At 39.5% G+C, this 17209-nt stretch overlaps 1 protein-coding gene across 5 annotated transcripts in view; it reads right to left on the reverse strand.

The window, feature by feature from the left end:
- The window catches only part of LOC311278736 (serine/threonine-protein kinase WNK2), a 71743-nt gene that overhangs the window by 29925 nt on the left and 24609 nt on the right, over positions 1-17209 (reverse strand). For 4 of the 5 annotated variants that reach the window (XM_084389745.1, XM_084389748.1, XM_084389746.1 and 1 more), the window contains exons 4-16: positions 16613-16833; positions 15515-15672; positions 14340-14428; positions 12669-12888; positions 9652-9904; positions 9239-9345; positions 7191-7775; positions 4522-4632; positions 3378-3794; positions 2141-2434; positions 1344-1387; positions 1075-1234; positions 203-319 (exon numbers count right to left, since the gene is read on the reverse strand). In XM_084389745.1, coding sequence (XP_084245871.1) covers positions 203-319; positions 1075-1234; positions 1344-1387; positions 2141-2434; positions 3378-3794; positions 4522-4632; positions 7191-7775; positions 9239-9345; positions 9652-9904; positions 12669-12888; positions 14340-14428; positions 15515-15672; positions 16613-16833 — 2776 coding nt within the window. The remainder of the gene's footprint in view (positions 1-202; positions 320-1074; positions 1235-1343; positions 1388-2140; positions 2435-3377; positions 3795-4521; positions 4633-7190; positions 7776-9238; positions 9346-9651; positions 9905-12668; positions 12889-14339; positions 14429-15514; positions 15673-16612; positions 16834-17209) is intronic. The other variant, XM_084389747.1, reaches the window with a different exon arrangement.

Genomic DNA, 17209 nt, shown 5'->3' on the forward strand with positions numbered 1-17209 from the left:
CCATCTAGCAATCAATCCAATGGTTCTCAACTAAAAAAAATGGGTCAGTCTGGGTCAGTTATTTCATTATTATAGTTGGTCCAATCCCCCTACAAATCTCATGTACTTTGAGAAAAAAAAAAGAGCTTCCACAAACTTTAGCACAGGAGTTTAAACACATCAAGCACATTTCTCTATAGGGAGAGAAAGAGACAGATCTCACCATATACGTGGCAATCTCCTCTGGAGCGTCTCCATCAAGGTCAAATTTAAATGTCACCATCCTATGGTTATGAGTCTCCAGTTGGCACTCCACCATCTTGTCTCCTGTGTCGCACACCTGTAACAGAGTATCGAGGAAAATATTTCATCAGGAACATCAACAAAAAAAGAATATTTACATTCTTAATGCTTCTGAAAGACCATAATATTAGCCAAAAATATCACTGCATAATAACCAGTATCCAATCAAATCCCGATGAATAAAATCAAACACCAGCCTGCATTACCTAAGCTAAATTCTCAGTTTTACAAAGAAATGTGTGAAATTCTATTAAGTTAAACATGTTTTCTAATGTCCAAATCGGTACTGAGGTCTGAGCTTCGACCCGTGAACCGCTCAAAAAGCCCTGATCGGACGGTAATTGTCTCTCATAGGGACGTGGAGTATTTTCAGCATTCACAGGAGTTAGTCAGTCACTTTATTGCCTTCTGAATCCAGAATGTCAGTGTTTTTCTCCCACGACCTGCGTAAAATATCCCAGTCAAATTACCTTCTGTTTCTTTGACGAACACCAAGGTTGCGTGGTTATTTAATTGCTGCCTGAATATCAATCCAAAAGTCATTGTGTAAATCCATTTTGACCACTGTTAGGCACCGTTCGCGATAATGTTTTAAATATGGACACTTTTATTACTGAAATGCTGGAAACTGTTTTAAAAAAACAACATGCAGATTGATCTTTACAGACATCCCCGTGAGAAACAATTACAGTCCAAATACCACTAAACGAATCACTTTATCTTTCGAAAGCTAATATCTAAACATCATGTCTGGACAGGCTTCATTGGTTTTACTGTGTGCTCTGGACTCACTTTGATCATGGTGAGTTTGGATCTGTTCATCTTGTCTTGTCGGGAGCGCGTGCGCGATGTTTTGCGAAGGTTTTTTCGGACTCGTGATTCACTGCGAGCTCTGTTGGAGCCCTCGTTCCCATCACTCATCTCTTTACCGGATGTGGCGTCTGAGTTTATACTGCGAAAGAGCAGAGATCCAATCATTGAGCTTCTGTATGCACAAGGTTTGAAGCAAAGCACGATGAAACAGAGAATATGCCAATGATCTATGAACAAAGAATCGGCACCTGTCATACGTGGACCCGGCCGGTCCTGCCTGTTTATCAGCAACCTAAAGTGCACAGAAGGCAATGAATTCAATGGCAATCACACCTGAGTTTGCCATTAGAGTGTTTCTAAGCTAACAATGCAAAACTCTAACAAGCATTAAAAACACACAGAATACAGTCTATTTTTTTAAATTCGACCAAAATGATTCTTTTTGGCACTGAATGAATTACATTTATAATCTACAATATCTCTTTGTGCACCCACCCTACACAACTCTATGCATTACTGGCACTTAATTTCAAAATAGATTATTCCCTTGATAATGTACCATCAAAATTGTTAATAGCTGTAAAGATTGTTGATGCAAATTGCCTATTCAAGCCTGTCATTTTCTCTGTAATGCATGCCTAAATTAATTTATTTTTTTAATCAACACTGAATTGAATGGAGCTGAATAAATACTTTGTCTTCTGTAGAGCTGCTTTACAGCAACATTTGAATTTGTCTCATATTTAATGAAGTTTGCTGCTCTCTGAAGCTGCTTTGAAACTGTCTGTATTGTATAAAGCGCTACTGTATAAGCTGGCTTGACTTGGGTAAAAACAAACCAACATGAAAAAATTGTAAATGCGTAGGGATCATTTCTGCTGATAGTCTCTAATCATGAAACCAACTGAGGGATTGAAAATCTTAAGAAAAAGCTCCTCAGGTTTCAAAATGAACCGTGAGAACGCGCCACCCAGGATTGCATTTTGAACTTCGACTCCTATTCATATTGTGACTGTACTGATGTGCAGTCTGTGTTAAGTGTCACCTCAGTAGACACGTCCGCGGGGCCCGGAGGAGCTCCTCCACATGCACTGCTGCTGCCCGCCAGGTTTAGCTGACTCAGGCTGGCACCGGCTCCTGCACTGGGAATGTTGGGTAAATATGCTTGACTCGCGAGCTGAGGAGCCTGGTTTTGGTCCACAGGGACAGGAGAGCTGAATGTATCGAGGACGGGTCTAAAAGTCGAGAGCTGCGGTATTGTGGGAGGCTGAGGTGCATTATGGCTGATGGAAGAGCTCTGGTCCACATGAATGGTTTGGCATTGGCTGGTCGAGGATCCCTGAAAAATACAGATTTTTCAAAAAATGAATCAATACATAAGTACAATTCACTTATACAAAGCTCAATGGATTTTCATATATATATATATATATATATATATATATATATATAACAGGAAAAGTATGACTTTTGGGTAAATACTATAAAATATTTAAATATTAACATTGAATTAGTATGGTCATAATGTTTTTTATTTTTATTATTTGATTATTATTAGAAAATTTGGCAACTATTCAATTTGATTGCTTTGGAACAATTCTTAATATTTTCAGCAAACCCAACGCAGCAGCCAGTTGTGGTATTTAAAGTCACCACGAAATCAGAATTGACAATTCTTATTTTTTATGGAATATTGCAGTGTTATAATAAATGATTTATCATTGCACACCATTGTTTTAAATTCATGTGCCTTGTAATCTTGAATCAGCGACATCTCTTCTCTGATGATGTGGGCGGGGCAACCTGTCACTCACATGAGATCCACCAATAGCAAACCACAACAATCCAACCATCCAATCAACTCCCCACGGACAAAATCCAGCCCAGCCCAACAACTGTTCTTGTTGAAAAGACTATTGCAACTTCTGTTTCATGCTGACTTTACCACGTAATAGCACGTGAAGCAGATATGGCAATACATTTAGATACATTTTTAACAAACGACATGTGGGCGAGTAAATAATAAAATAATTATCAGTAACACTTTATTTGACAGTGTCATCCTTACACGTTGCATGTACTTACTATAGTAATCACTATAAATTGTGCATAATTGCATGCAACTAACCCTAACCCTATAGTAAGTACATGCAGTTAGTTCTTATAACTTAAATGTATAATTACACTGCAACACGTACACCTTAAAATAAAGTGTAACCAAATTATCATTTCGGGGTGGACTATCCATTTAAGACCTGTCCAAACAAATGGATATACTCTACCTGTATAGGCTGAGCTTGTTTAGTGGGCGGGGCTCCAACACACATAGAGGTGGGGTTTGGAGAGGGTGTGGCCTGACTGTGGGAATGTTGAGAGAGAGTGGCCATGGAGTTTACAGTGGGTTGTTGAGCAACAGAATAGGCCTGCTGGTACTGGTGAATTGTGGGCAATGGAGTCGAGAACACAGGAGCAGCGAAGGGTGGGACAGGACATTGTGAGGGTATAGGGGAGGTGGAGGACAGGTGCGGGAACTGAGTTAGCGCAGAACCCTCTATCTGTGAAAATGAAGTTGGCGAGATGTTGGGGTGTGTTGGGACTGGCAGAGTGAGGGACGACTGCACAGAGGGAAAGCAGGCGGGGAACGGGTCACATCCAGGAAGAGGAATCCCAGCTGACTGAGCTGTGTTAAGGGAAGGAAACTGCAGGAGACAAAAGTGCATTGAAGCATGGGAAGAATTAGCCACCAACAAGAACAGAATGTCAAAGGTCCTTTGTACAGCGGACTGTAAAAAAAAAAAAAAAAAAAAAAAACCCACCAACATCTGACTTCTACATTAATCAGGATACATTCGAAAGCAGCACAAAACGCTCTGCGTCCACACTAGCGTTTTCAAGCTTTTTCCAAATGTTTCTTGTCCATACTAAAACGTCAGAAAATGCTACAATCATCTTACTGTGCACGTGTAAAACATAAAAGCTCCCTGAGATACAGAGAGACCAGATATAATAAAAGTTCTCTCACTGTTCTTCTGGCACAATCATTTTATTTGCAAAATCTCTCACCACTCACTGGTGCATCCAGGTCGCACTCAATCGTTCAATCGAATGTAGTATGAAGAGTGGCTCAGACCAATGCACTTTAAAACTTTTATCCCGGACGATTCCCCTATTATCAGGCAGATACCGTTAAATCTATTGGTACAATATGAGTCACGCTTAAACATGCCTCATTGTTTCTGAAAACCTCCCTTTTCACAGTCTACACTACAAAACGGTATTTTCAATTGTATCCATGTTTTCAAAAAACGCTCAGTTTTCGCACGTCTCAGTGTGGATGAAAGGCCAAAATGTAGAGAAAAGGCGTTTCAAATGTATCCGTATTTGTGTAGACATCGCCTAAGCAGAAGAGCCGGCAGTAGGGTGTACCTGTGTGAGGTAAGCTGCCGCCTGTGGAGGGGGGGCGGGTTGTGTAAGAAGACTGGACGTGGACTGAACTCCTTGCTGCCAGCTGTCCATTAGTTGTGTCTCAATGGTGAGCTAATGTGATTGAAAGAGAGAGAAATACAAGTGTGCAAAGAGAAAAACATGAGAAGGTTTGCAGATGTAGGTCTTATTCTTGTCAGCTCAATGTCAGTCTATTCTACAGTAGAGGTGTCCAATCCTGCTCTTGGAGATCTACCTTCCTGTAAAGTTCAGCTCCAACCCTAAACAACTATGCCTGCTAATTAAGATCTCAAGGAACACTTAATTACCAACATGCGTGTTTTGTTGCAAGGTTTATTGACAACCTGCTTGATCCACATCTGCCAAGCGATCCTAAAGAACTTGATTAGCTGGTTTGTGTGCGTCTGATTAGAGCTTGAGCTAAATGAATCAGGAAAGTAGGTCTCCAGGAACAGGATGTGTGCAGCGGAATAAACCAGAAAGACATGTCTTACAAGCTTTCTTTAAGAGTGGTCACAAAAATTGAAATAGCACAGTTTGTTTGTAATTCATTGATCACTGAGGGATCTAAAGAATGTCAATATTAACCCAGTGTTTCCTCTATGTTGATTAGTTAATGGCGCCCCGCCACGGCAAAATTTTTGCCGCCACGGTAACGTTAGGGCTCTACAGTGCGACCATTTCACTCGCATTTGCGCCTAAATATGTCTGTGTGCGACCATGAAAAGATATTTAGGCGCACTTATGCGACTGACCCGATCGAAGATTTTTTTTTGGCGGCCGCCAAAGCGAATTTTTATTCCCGCCAAAGTCTTATATGACCGGTGTGTAATGTAGATAAACTGCTGCGCTTGTGACAGCTGGGCGCATGTTTAAAAGAACGAGCGAGAGAGAGCGAGATCGCGCGCCCTCTGATCGCGTGCGCGCCAGCACTCTCTTTGCGAAGCAAGGTTCCACGTTTTAATGAATGGTTAAATGGACTGATCTTTCCAACACTGAACTCACGAGACGTCTGAATCGGTGTATAACAGATCGGTAACACTTTACAATAAGGTTCCATTTATTAAACTCCAGTTATAACTACATTAGTTAACATTAACTTTTAATAAACTGCACTTCTACAGAATGTATTAATCTTTGCTAATGTTCATTTCAACATTTAATAGCCTACATTATTGAAATCAAAAGTTGTATTTGTTAACATTTAGTTAATGCACTGTGAACTAACATGAACAAACAATAAACAGCTGTATTTTTATTAAGATTAATAAAGATGAATACATTCAGTAACATGTATTGCTCATGGTTCATGTTAGTAATAAACTAATGTTAAATCAAACCATATTGTAAAGTGTTTCAAAAAAATAATTTACAGAACACCTTAAAATAAGAACGTAAGGTGTGCCCCCAGGGGGTAACCCTTTAGTACAGCCTATATGGTTAGCAAAATTTAGCCTTAATAAACTACAGCATTTACAACTGAATGGTATTCAATTGTAGATGGTAGAAAATAAGACTATTAGTTAAAATAAACTTTTTAATGCTACTTTTTCTCCCTGCTTTTTTATATTGATAAGATTATATACCAAAATAATCTATTAAAGAAATGTATCTTACAAAGCTATGAAATCCAGAGGTAAAATCACAGCTTTTTTTTTTTTTTTTTTTTTAAGTGTAACAAAAAAAGCAGTGATTTTACCTCTGGATTTCATAGCTTTGTAAGATAAAATCCTTCTTCCGTCCGAACAACCGGCGGTGGTTGTGTGTGTGTGTGTGTGTGTGTGTGTGTGTGTGTGTGTGTGTGTGTGTGTGTTACTTTAAGAGAGCAATCATCCATCTGTGTTGAGTTTTATTTTCTTAGTTTTTTTATGATTTAATTTAATAATAATTTATTATCAGTCATTTATGTAGTTGTCATTTGATTAATCATTTATTGTAACCATTTTTATTGTTATTTGTCATTTTAAGATTTTATATTTCATCTTACTTCCTTTCTATTGTTGTTTAATCCTATGATTGTGTGGTTTCAAGGGATGTTTGGCTTTATGAGTTAGAGATAAGAGAACATCTACATTTCAAGGTTTTTAACATCACAGGATTGCTCTTTCCTGGCTTTCTCTGTCAAACTCTCAGGCTGATAGAAGACTTATGGCAGGGATTTGGGGTCCAGGGTTGGATCTAATATATCTGATATTTCTGACATTGAGATCCATCCGATCTAATATTTTGGCGTAGTCGGCAGGATATCGGCATGATCTAACATTTTGGCGTAGTCGGCAGGATATCAGAAAACAGAAAATGTAACTGTTTACTTTTAGATGGATGAAAATACAGGCCAAAAGCTGGACAATATATCATTTCTTTAGTGATGTCTGGACAACTGTACCTGGCCATTGCCTTGCCTGGATCTTGAGGGACAGAGTTGAGAACCCCTGAATTATACTTGGCTAGAATTATCTGCAATACGGACCAAGCAATGACAAATCTACAGCTGCGACCCACATTAAGAGGCCCATGAGCTCAGTTATCCAATACAAACCAAACAGACTAGAGAGAAAGTGTGTCCGATCATTACAAGTGTATAAACTGAATAAGCCACATTGGTACACACATACACACACATCTGGTAGATAAGGTTGAAACAAGTGTACCTGCTGGAAAGATGGTGCAGAGCCTGCCTGGCTCAGATGCACAGGAGCAGTTTGCTGCATGTTCGAGAAGTCGTGGAGTTGCCCGTCTGTTGTGGCATTCGCAGGTGGTTGCGGCAAAAGGTGTATCGCAGGTGTTTGTTGAGGTGCTGATGAGACATGCTGCACGCTAGAGGCTCCACTATGAAAACTCTGATCCGCAGGCAGTGCTGCTTCTGATTTAGATGGGATAGCTGCGACTGCAGTGCGCTGCACAGGTGGAAATATGTGTGCATTGGCTAGCTCTGCTGTGACAGGATGGTAACTCGGAGCGGTGGCACTCTGCGCCACAAATGCAGGCTGATGCGACACATGGGCCTGCATGTTCAACTCTGCAGTCTGACTTGAAGATGCGAGCTGCTGTGGATTCATGGCTTGTGGAGCAGTCAGTATGCCTTGCAGAAGTGCCAGCGGCTGGGGAGTGGACAGTCCAGACACCGGAGTCTGTCCGGCGGGCTGTGCAGGGGTCTCGGAGGATGCAGGAGGGTAAGTCTGCACGTGTTGAGCTATGGAAGGTGCCGCCTGACTTTGGACTCTCAAAACGGCAGGCTGCAGAAGAGCAAACAAACTATTGAAAACCGCATACACAGCTATTCCATATAAATAAAACCACAGACACTTACAGCTGCAATAGTGAGTAATATGAAGGCATGCATGCGGACCACACACTGGTTAAGTTATTATCAGGTTAAGTGATAATGAAAACATGAAGCGATTCACAAAGATGGTTAGCAGCAGCATGACGTCAGGCACATGTTAAGCGTGGTTATTGGGTAGGTTTTGAGGGGAAAATGGACTACGTTAGAGAACAGCAGTACCCACAGGACTTGGTGAGTACGGTTAAAGAAGTGGAGAAGAACGCATTTAGATTTGAGCAAATTATACTAAGTCCTAGAGGCCCCTGGGAGCAACAGCAGAACCACCACAAAGGATAGAGAAAACCACAGCATTTCCTCCATAAGCAGCAGGGTTACACCTTGTCTTCAGTTGCGGAGTGACCTACCACATGAGTCAGGAAGTTTTCGCTAACACAAAAACTTGCTCTGCGACGTGATGCCAATTCCTCACCAGACGACTCCATGGCGGGCCCCTCATCGCTGTGGCTGCGTGCAGGCCGATAGGACCCTCTTTCTGGCTTGGTCAGTGGGGCTCTTAGAAAGGCAAGAGCAGGCTGACATTTGTGGCCGGTGATGCTCTCCAGAGATTTGTTGAGCTGGGAGAGGTTAGAGGTCTCATTGACAGAGCCCCTGCGAGACCCTGTGGCTGAAAGCATAAGTGAAGAATAGGGCGTATGTCTTCCATCTGCACACGTCCCAAGTAGGAATAAGGACAGGCAGTTCTGACATGGGGACGGTGGCTGGTGAGGGCTGGGGTTTAGGGAAAGGCGACGCCCCTTTCTCACCATTGAGATAGGCTCCTCCCCCTTTGTCTCAGAGGACGTCTCCACTGATGTGTCGCTATAGCGGCGGGTCGTAATAGTCAAAGGAACGGGCAGAAAATTCATAGAGCCGGAACTTGCAAATCCTCTTTCAGTCGACTCTGATTGGTCTGGTGGTATTTGAAGGAAGGAAGGGCTTGTGGGTCGGAGATGCTCATGGCTTCTGATTAAGTAATTTACAGAGGAACTTGCATGATGTGGACCCTGGAAGAAAAGCCACTTCTCCAAACTATTATCATGAAATGACAAACAAGGAATTCTAGCACTGAGCTAATAATCAAATCAAGGACACAACAAACATTTTTACACTTGGGGAAATAGTAAATGATGCTTGAATGTACAACTCCCCATGCAAGGAATGATTATAGGCAAACATACTGGTTGATGACAAACACTGTACAGTTACAAAGCTGCACAACAGTGTCATTATGAATGATGGTCTATATTTAGTATAATTCCTCTGTATAAAAGCTATGCAAGTACAAGCATGCATGGGTACGTGCAAGCAGAGGAATGCTAACTTTACATATCAGCAGTTTATCATCAGTAACCATGATGAGTAAGTGATACGAACCTCCAAGGCTGTGGTGGAGATCGAATCCTGTAGTGACTGGTATATGACACTGTGCAGACCACTGCTGTGGGAGTCAGAGTACACGGTTGAACCGATGCCACTGTCAGCTAGAGGGAGACAGAGAGACACACATGGACTAAAACAAAGATCTGAGACAATCAATGCCACTTGTCCCTCAGTTCCCTCAGATTGGAAATTGTTGTAAGAGAGTCTGTGACAATAGTTTCATGTTGAAGTCAGCATGAAACATAAGTTGAGCTACAGAAGTCAACATTTGAAATGGATCAAAAAAGTTAATCAAAGTTGTCCTAAGACAAGAACGGGTGTTGTTCAAAATTCATTTATAACTTTGATGAAAGGTTTTGATCCACTTCAAATGTTGCCTACTGTAGCTCACAGGTGCACACGCTTACATGTGGTGGATGTAGTCATGGCACTAAGTTGGCACACGCGGGCATGCTGGTCCACCTCAGTCTCTTCGGGCTCCACCAGACAGGGTGGTTCGCAGAGGACTGGTACCGTCCCGGCTGGCATGGACGGGGCAGTGCCACCCTGAGAGGCCCTCGGCACCGTCCGCTCCCTGCGCCATTTGATCAGAGCCACCCTGTCGCGGATAGACTTGCCCACAATCTTTGCATCGCTCTCATGGAAGAAACCAGACTCAACCTGACAGAAGCACAAGAGGGGGCTGGTGTGAACACGCACTTTTAGAGCAGACAGGAAGAAACGAGGGCTCTATTTTAGGAACAGAGGAATGAATCTCGCAGTATTAAAGGAACATTTCACAGAGACAAGCAAGAGTCTGTGGGGGAAAGCTTCATCTAGACACACTGCGCACACACAGAGGAGGAATATGACTAATGAGAACAAGAATAATTGTTTAAAAAAGAGAGAATAAAAGGAAACTTTTGGTGTGCTGTCTGTACTAAATACATGTAAATAAAAAAATAAGTTGAAACAATATTCAATATATATATTATTATTTAAACTAATTACATGGTTCTTTATTTAAACAGAAAAATAATTGAATTATTTAATTATTTCAATACATAATCAGCAATGAGAATGACCAGAATAAAAAAAAAATACAAAGAAAAAAAGCACATCATGGCTGCTTCTGTTGTGCTGTCTATAATCAATAAATTAAAATAAACAAATGGTTGAAACATAACATTTAATACATATTATTGTAAAAGTTACATGTTTTTATTTACATAAAAAATATTATTTCTGCGTTAATACATAATTAACAAAATTATGAAGTGCTAGAATTACTTCAAAAAAGGGGGAAAAAGAATCATGGCTGCTTTTGTTGTGCGGTCTCCAATAAATTTAAATAAAAGTAAGTTGATAATGAGAATTAATACATAATATTTTAAAAGTTACATGGCTGATTATGTATTTTTTTATATAAAAATAAACAATGAGAATTACCAAAAAAAAAAAGAAAAGGAAATCATGGTTGCTTTTGTTGTGCCTCTAATAAATGAAATAAAATCTAAATGAATTACTCATTTAATTTCTCCCTACAGAGAATTGTGGGGGGAAATGTACTTAACATTCATTAAAAGGAAAGTACTGGTAATTTAGTTTTTTTTGTGAGATTCACCCAAGTACGCTTAAATGCATGAAGGGTTAGGGGTAAAACGGCAAAATGGAAAGATCAATATCTGTGTACCGAACAAACATCTGACAGGGTGAAGCGTGAGACGTGTGGCGATCAGTGTGAATATCAGCTGCCGACTCATTTTCCCTTTAGCAAACATTCACACACACATTATAATGCTCAGATTACATAACACGTGATTACGGCAAAAGGATTTTCCAATCCGACCTGGGTCCAGGAGGCCAAGACCACGGTTTAATATATAACGTGCACAAGCGGCTTTGGCTGCTTAGCATGAGCGTATCTAGTGTGAAGATCTGAAAACAGGTTTGGTCGTAACTCAAGCAGGGGATCCAGAGTTCCTCAGAAAGCGAGGGAGGTTGTTATGAATCTCAAACTCAGGACCAGATCAAATCTAAGCAGGAAAATGGCATCGCAGGCGGAGGTTACAAGAGGATAGAAAGATGTTTGTTAAGGGAATAAACATCCACCTCTCCAGTGGAATAATCCAAAGCTGGCCAGAACATTATTCCATTCAAAATTCATTTCAATTCTGTAGGCGTGAAATATCTCTCGATCAGCGCTCATAACTAAGAGACAATAGAAGCAGGAAGACATCAGATTTCATGAGTGTTTTTGTGGCGCTCACATTCCACAGGTAAATCTGGCTTAAATCTGGTATGAACAGTTCTGGCTCTAAATTCAGACAGAGTTAACACACCTGAAGGTAAATGTTGGGTTGAAAATATCGATTCTCATTTTTGATAATTTCAATCTTTTAGTCAGTGCCGTTTTCAGTTGATGCGAGAACTAAACTTCACTATACTTTAGATATGAAACAAAGCTTTCAAATTCTGTCACTGAATTGAGTCCATAAAGGTGTGTGTGTGTGTGTGTGTGTGTGTGTGTGTGTGTGTGTGTGTGTGTGTGTGTGTGTGTGTGTTTAATGTGTGTGACAGATGAACCGATCATCTCTTCCTCTTCACTACTAGTTACAGCAGCAAATAAACATCAGTGAACATCAGAAGGAAAGTTGAAAGATACAGAACAACTTCCTGAAATCAATCATGAAATCCATCAATCCGTGTTTCATCCGTCAATAACACAGCCGGAGAACAATAACTATAATATCACATGGTTCTGTCCTATTATTTGCTTTAGTTTTGGTCTTTGATGTTGAAATGCTGTTGTATATTATGGTGTTGCTGTATGATTGCTTTATTTCTTGCAAAGTGACCTTGAGATATTGAAAACTGCTATATAAATAAAAAATAATATATAAGCACTATCTTAAATCATTATATTTTTACTTAACATGCTTTAATAATGAGTTTATTCAAACGTACATTAAACATAGAAGGACTGGTTATGACAGCCACTGTTCATTTATAAATGTTTATGTTAAAAACTAATTGGAGTACAAACATGTCATTAAATGTTTGTCTGCAAATCATTTGTCAATATTAACCGGTAATATTACAGTAATGTCGCGACTGACAGGGTTCCCAAAACGCAGCATTAGGAGAGATTTCTACCTTTGAGAGAAATGGACATGTACTGCACCTGATATACAGTATGTCCAAATGAATACACATCGAATCAAGATCAGAAATGAATCGCAATCTGGTGAATTAATCGAATCATGAAATTGATAGTAGCAATTTATATTTAGAAATGTATATTTATATTAAAATATTAGAAGCTGGATTCAGATCTGGGTCGACATTAGCATGACGCACAACAAGTGCAGTTCTATCGTATATATCTTATAGCGGACGAGCCTGGTGGCGAGGGTAACGCTGATGAAGTCAGTAAAGCACGCACCATCTCCTGCGCCACGGCTTCAGGAACCTCCTTCTCCAGGTCGAAGCTGAACTCGATGGCTCCTCCATCCCTGTACTTGCCCTTCAGCCTGCGAGGATCCTCCACCCACAGCTTCAGCGCGATGGACGTCTTCATCCCGTCGTCTTCCTCCGCCAGCTCCACCCGCACACCCGTGTCCTCGGCGAAGAACGCGTGATTCAACAGGTCCTTGATGGTGTACCTGTGGACAGAGAGTTAGAGAGACGGTTACCGGACGTACATGCCCCAGGATATTGTGAAAACTAGTGCTTAACCCTCAGGAAATGATGACCGACAAACTAGGAGAGTTAACCGTTGTGCATCAATAAAAAAAAAAAAATAATAATAAAAGTTACAAATAGGTCCATAGTTGTACAATATCCAAAACTGTATAATATTTGAAGCTTGGGAGCTTAACATTTTTAAAGTTTAAAGTAAAACCAAAAAAAAGTTTATGAAAATTATTCATGAACACTATTTTATATAAAACATATACAGGTGAAACTCGAAAAATTGTAATATCGTGCAAAAGTTCATTTATTTCAGTAATTCAACTTAAAAGGTGAAACTAATATATTATATAGAAAATTACATGCAAAGTGAGATATTTCAAGCCTTTATTTGTTATAATTTTGATGATTATGGCTTACAGCTTATGAACATTTTCAAAATTTCTGAGATTTTGAATTTGGGGTTTTCATAAGCTATAAGATTATATTTATAACAAATAAAGGCTTGAAATATCCCACTTTGCATGTAATGAGCCTATATAATATATTAGTTTCACCTTTTAAGTTGAATTACTGAAATAAATGAACTTTTGCACGATATTAAAATTTTTCGAGTTTCACCTGTATATTATAAAACACATTGAACGCTAAAATCAGAGTTAAATGTGATCATAAAATCATTTTGAGCTAGAAAAATAAGCAAAGCCATAAATCTAACCAAGTTGTGTTCCAAATTTGAGGATGAGATCTCAGAAAATGAGCTTTCAGGAAGATTTTGTTTGGGCGTAGTGACAGATTTTCCCCGTTAGATGCAGCAAAACTGATGCACACACCAGTGTTGGATTTGAGTTTTTATCTCTCATTTATTACAAGCACACACATTTTTTTTATTACACACACAAACCACACTCTGACATCCATACCAACACACCAACACAATTATAGCTGCATTATTTATCCAATTGGCTCTATAATACGCAGAAGCAGAAAACAGCAATAAAGTGAGTATTTGCATTATAGGTCAAACCTGAGAAAATGGCACTGGTCATTTTTTTTACAAGGTTTAATTTTGAAGCCTTGCCAACAGAATGAAAGCCTATTAATAATGATTGCAACATTTTATAGTTAAATGGCCCTGCAATTAGAAATTGCGTTTTTAATGGGTTTCAGTGGGGACATTTAGTCCAAACGGTGCTGAGAGGAACTATTTTGTGTACCTAGTGCAAAACAGATTTATTTTAAAGGAAATGGGGGTGAAATAGTACATTTCCAATAGAAATACACACCTGTGCCAAAATGTATGCAGTTGGCATTCACACAGGCAAAATGATCAAAACACAAAACTGAAAAAGACAAAAATGTCCACAAGGGTTGAATGACTCTATATATTACACAGTGACCTGAGAAGCCGTCGCTAACTCACCGCTCCTCCTTTTTCTGACAGATACACTCTCCGATGATCTCCTTCACCTCAGGGTCCATCACCTTGTTATAGCTGGCAGGCTTCACTCCCTGAGACACACATTAAGAGCCGTTACTGTCGGACACAATCACACGTGTTTATGAGGAACAGACCCAAACTGATGCTGTTATTCGCTGTTACTCTTCTCCTCCGGTGAGCCGAGACTCATTCCGCAGATCTGTGAACCGGAGCGATGCTCAGCTTTTCAGGACATAGAAATTACATTTCAGTCACAAAAAGCTATCGTTCAACTTAGAATATAGTGCACAAATTGCATGGACTATTTTTACAGTGATATTTTGGTGGGATTTTTTCTTCATTATGAATTATCGCTGTATGAAAAAAATATTATTTTGTTCTCATTAGAAAAACGAACACCATCAGACAGGTTTGAAAGTGAATGAGGAAGAGTAAATGACTGAGATTTTACTTTGAGTAAACTATCCCTTTAATTTTTATAAAAAAAAAGAAGGAAAAAACAGATATTTGTTCTTGTTTTAACCATGAACCCACTTCATTTTTATCAGTTTTTCAGAAAACAAGACTTAATATCTTCAGTCATTTTGCTTCTCTAGTAAATGTGTCTTGATTTAAGAATGTCTGGATATTTGTACTGGAAAACAAGACAAAAAAATGATAATATAAAATACATCATACTATGTAAACAAGTAATTGCTATCTAGGTTTTTACTTTATTGCCGTTATTAACCAACTCTGCGGATGTGGATGTGTGGATGACAGCACAAAATCAATCTCACAAGGGATCATGTGCTGAATAATTTACTTTAAGTGCTAATGCCAAAGCAAATTTAGGAAATTATTATCTGGAAATATAGGCGAGAAAAAATTCCTATTTCAAACCATTTCAGATGCATCACTTTTTTTTACCAAGAAAATAGTTTAACGCAACAAGTTTAAATTATAGTCGTATGGCACTGAAATGTGGTCAAAAATCATCTGAAAGTCAACCAATTTTAGAATGCACTGTATTTATTTGTTTTTTAATGAAACAAATGTTACCAGTGAACAACATAAAATCTCATTTAGTGTCATGACCGGATATCAGATCTGTGTAGAAAGTATTCTTCCTCCGCTGAAATGAAATGATCGCACTGGTGTTGAAGTGCAGGACTTACACTGGTGACTTTGCGGTAGATCTGAGCCGCGTTCTGGCACTCGGAGTACGGGTATTCAGACGTGGCCATCTCCAGCATGCACATGCCAAACGCATAGACGTCCACGGCCTCGTCGTAATGCTCCTCGTACATCTCCGGGGCCATGAACTCCGGCGTACCTGGCCAAATCAAAGGATGAAATAATCTTCTGATACACAGAGAAACATACGTACACCATCTTATAAAAGCACTCAATTTAGAAACATACACCATCTTATAATGTATATAATACATTACAAAGATATACAAAGGTACTTTGGATGGCATTATAAGGAGGTAAGATGAAAAGAAAATGCAATCGAAGCTTTCTGGACCCTTCAGACATGCACTTGAATAAAACCACAGCGCCACGTTTTTACTCTGAAACGCGACTTTGAAATGCGATTCCTAATTTAAGACCTCTTGAAATGACCTTTAAGACTTTTCTTATACCATTTAAAGTCCGCCTGTGGTGAAAATCAAACTTTTAAATGTAGTGTATATTTGTCTATGTGGTGTTTTTAATATTGGTAATATTAATATATGTTTTTTTTTAAGACAAACCATGTATAAATTCATAAGTCGACAGCATTGCTGAGTATTTTCTCCTTAAAACTGCAGTGAACCAAAGACAGTCTCAAAAACACGCTTTGAAATCGCTGGTGTTTCTGACGTCACAAACTACCTTGTAACCAATCAGATCAACGTGTGATCGTCAACCAGTGGATCTCTGAGCTGAGTGAGTGAGTGGAGGCGGGGCTCATTTGCATATTCATAGAACCGCGCATTCTAAATGAGGCAAGAGTTACATTCAAGCTGTTTAAGGCATGACAATTTTTTTTTTCAAGAAAAAAACCCACTTAAATATGTAATTTTGGTGATCAAAGACGAGTTTTAAAGGATAAAATGATCGACTACAGGGAGACTTTAAGATATTGTGAATATTGAATTTGATCAAACTGAATTTAAGACTTCGAGGACCCATGAGGACCATGTAAACAATTTGTTAAAAGCAAATCAAATGAACCCGAATAATTAATAAAAACTCTGGATCCAGTGTATGAAGGACCACCGCCTCACCGATCACACTCTTGGCGAAGGAGGCTCGCTTGAGCGTAGCCAGACCCAGATCGCCGATCTTGACGCTGCCCGTGGGGCCCGTGATGAAGATGTTATCACACTTCAGGTCCCGGTGGATGATGGGAGGAGTGCGCGTGTGCAGGAAATGCAGACCTTTAAGAATCTGCCGGCACCAGCTGCGCAGAACCTTGGGTTTCATCACCTTAAAGCGTTTCAGATACCTGGAGGAAATAATGAGTAGCCCTTATAACTGATAATCAGCATTACTTGTATTGTAATCATTTCACCACTGCTTAACATGTACAGTATGTCCGTTTAACTGAACACATGACATTAACTAACCACAAAACATGTGCTATATTATATCTGTGTATTACTGTCATATGGACATGGACACACTCATCTCTGGCTGAGAACAGAATACTTATTTAACTGCTACATTGATACAAGAGCATCATAAAAGCACCGTAAACCTCCATACCTTCAGTCTGTGTGGCTCGTACACTATATTGCAAGTCTTCTGAAGTCATACGATATACATCGAGTCCAACATGCTCAAGTATTCAAACTGCTCAAGTATGATGTGTGAACGCAAAA

Source organism: Rutilus rutilus (genome assembly GCF_951802725.1).
Source record: "Rutilus rutilus genome assembly, chromosome: 19".
Lineage (NCBI taxonomy): Eukaryota > Metazoa > Chordata > Actinopteri > Cypriniformes > Leuciscidae > Rutilus > Rutilus rutilus.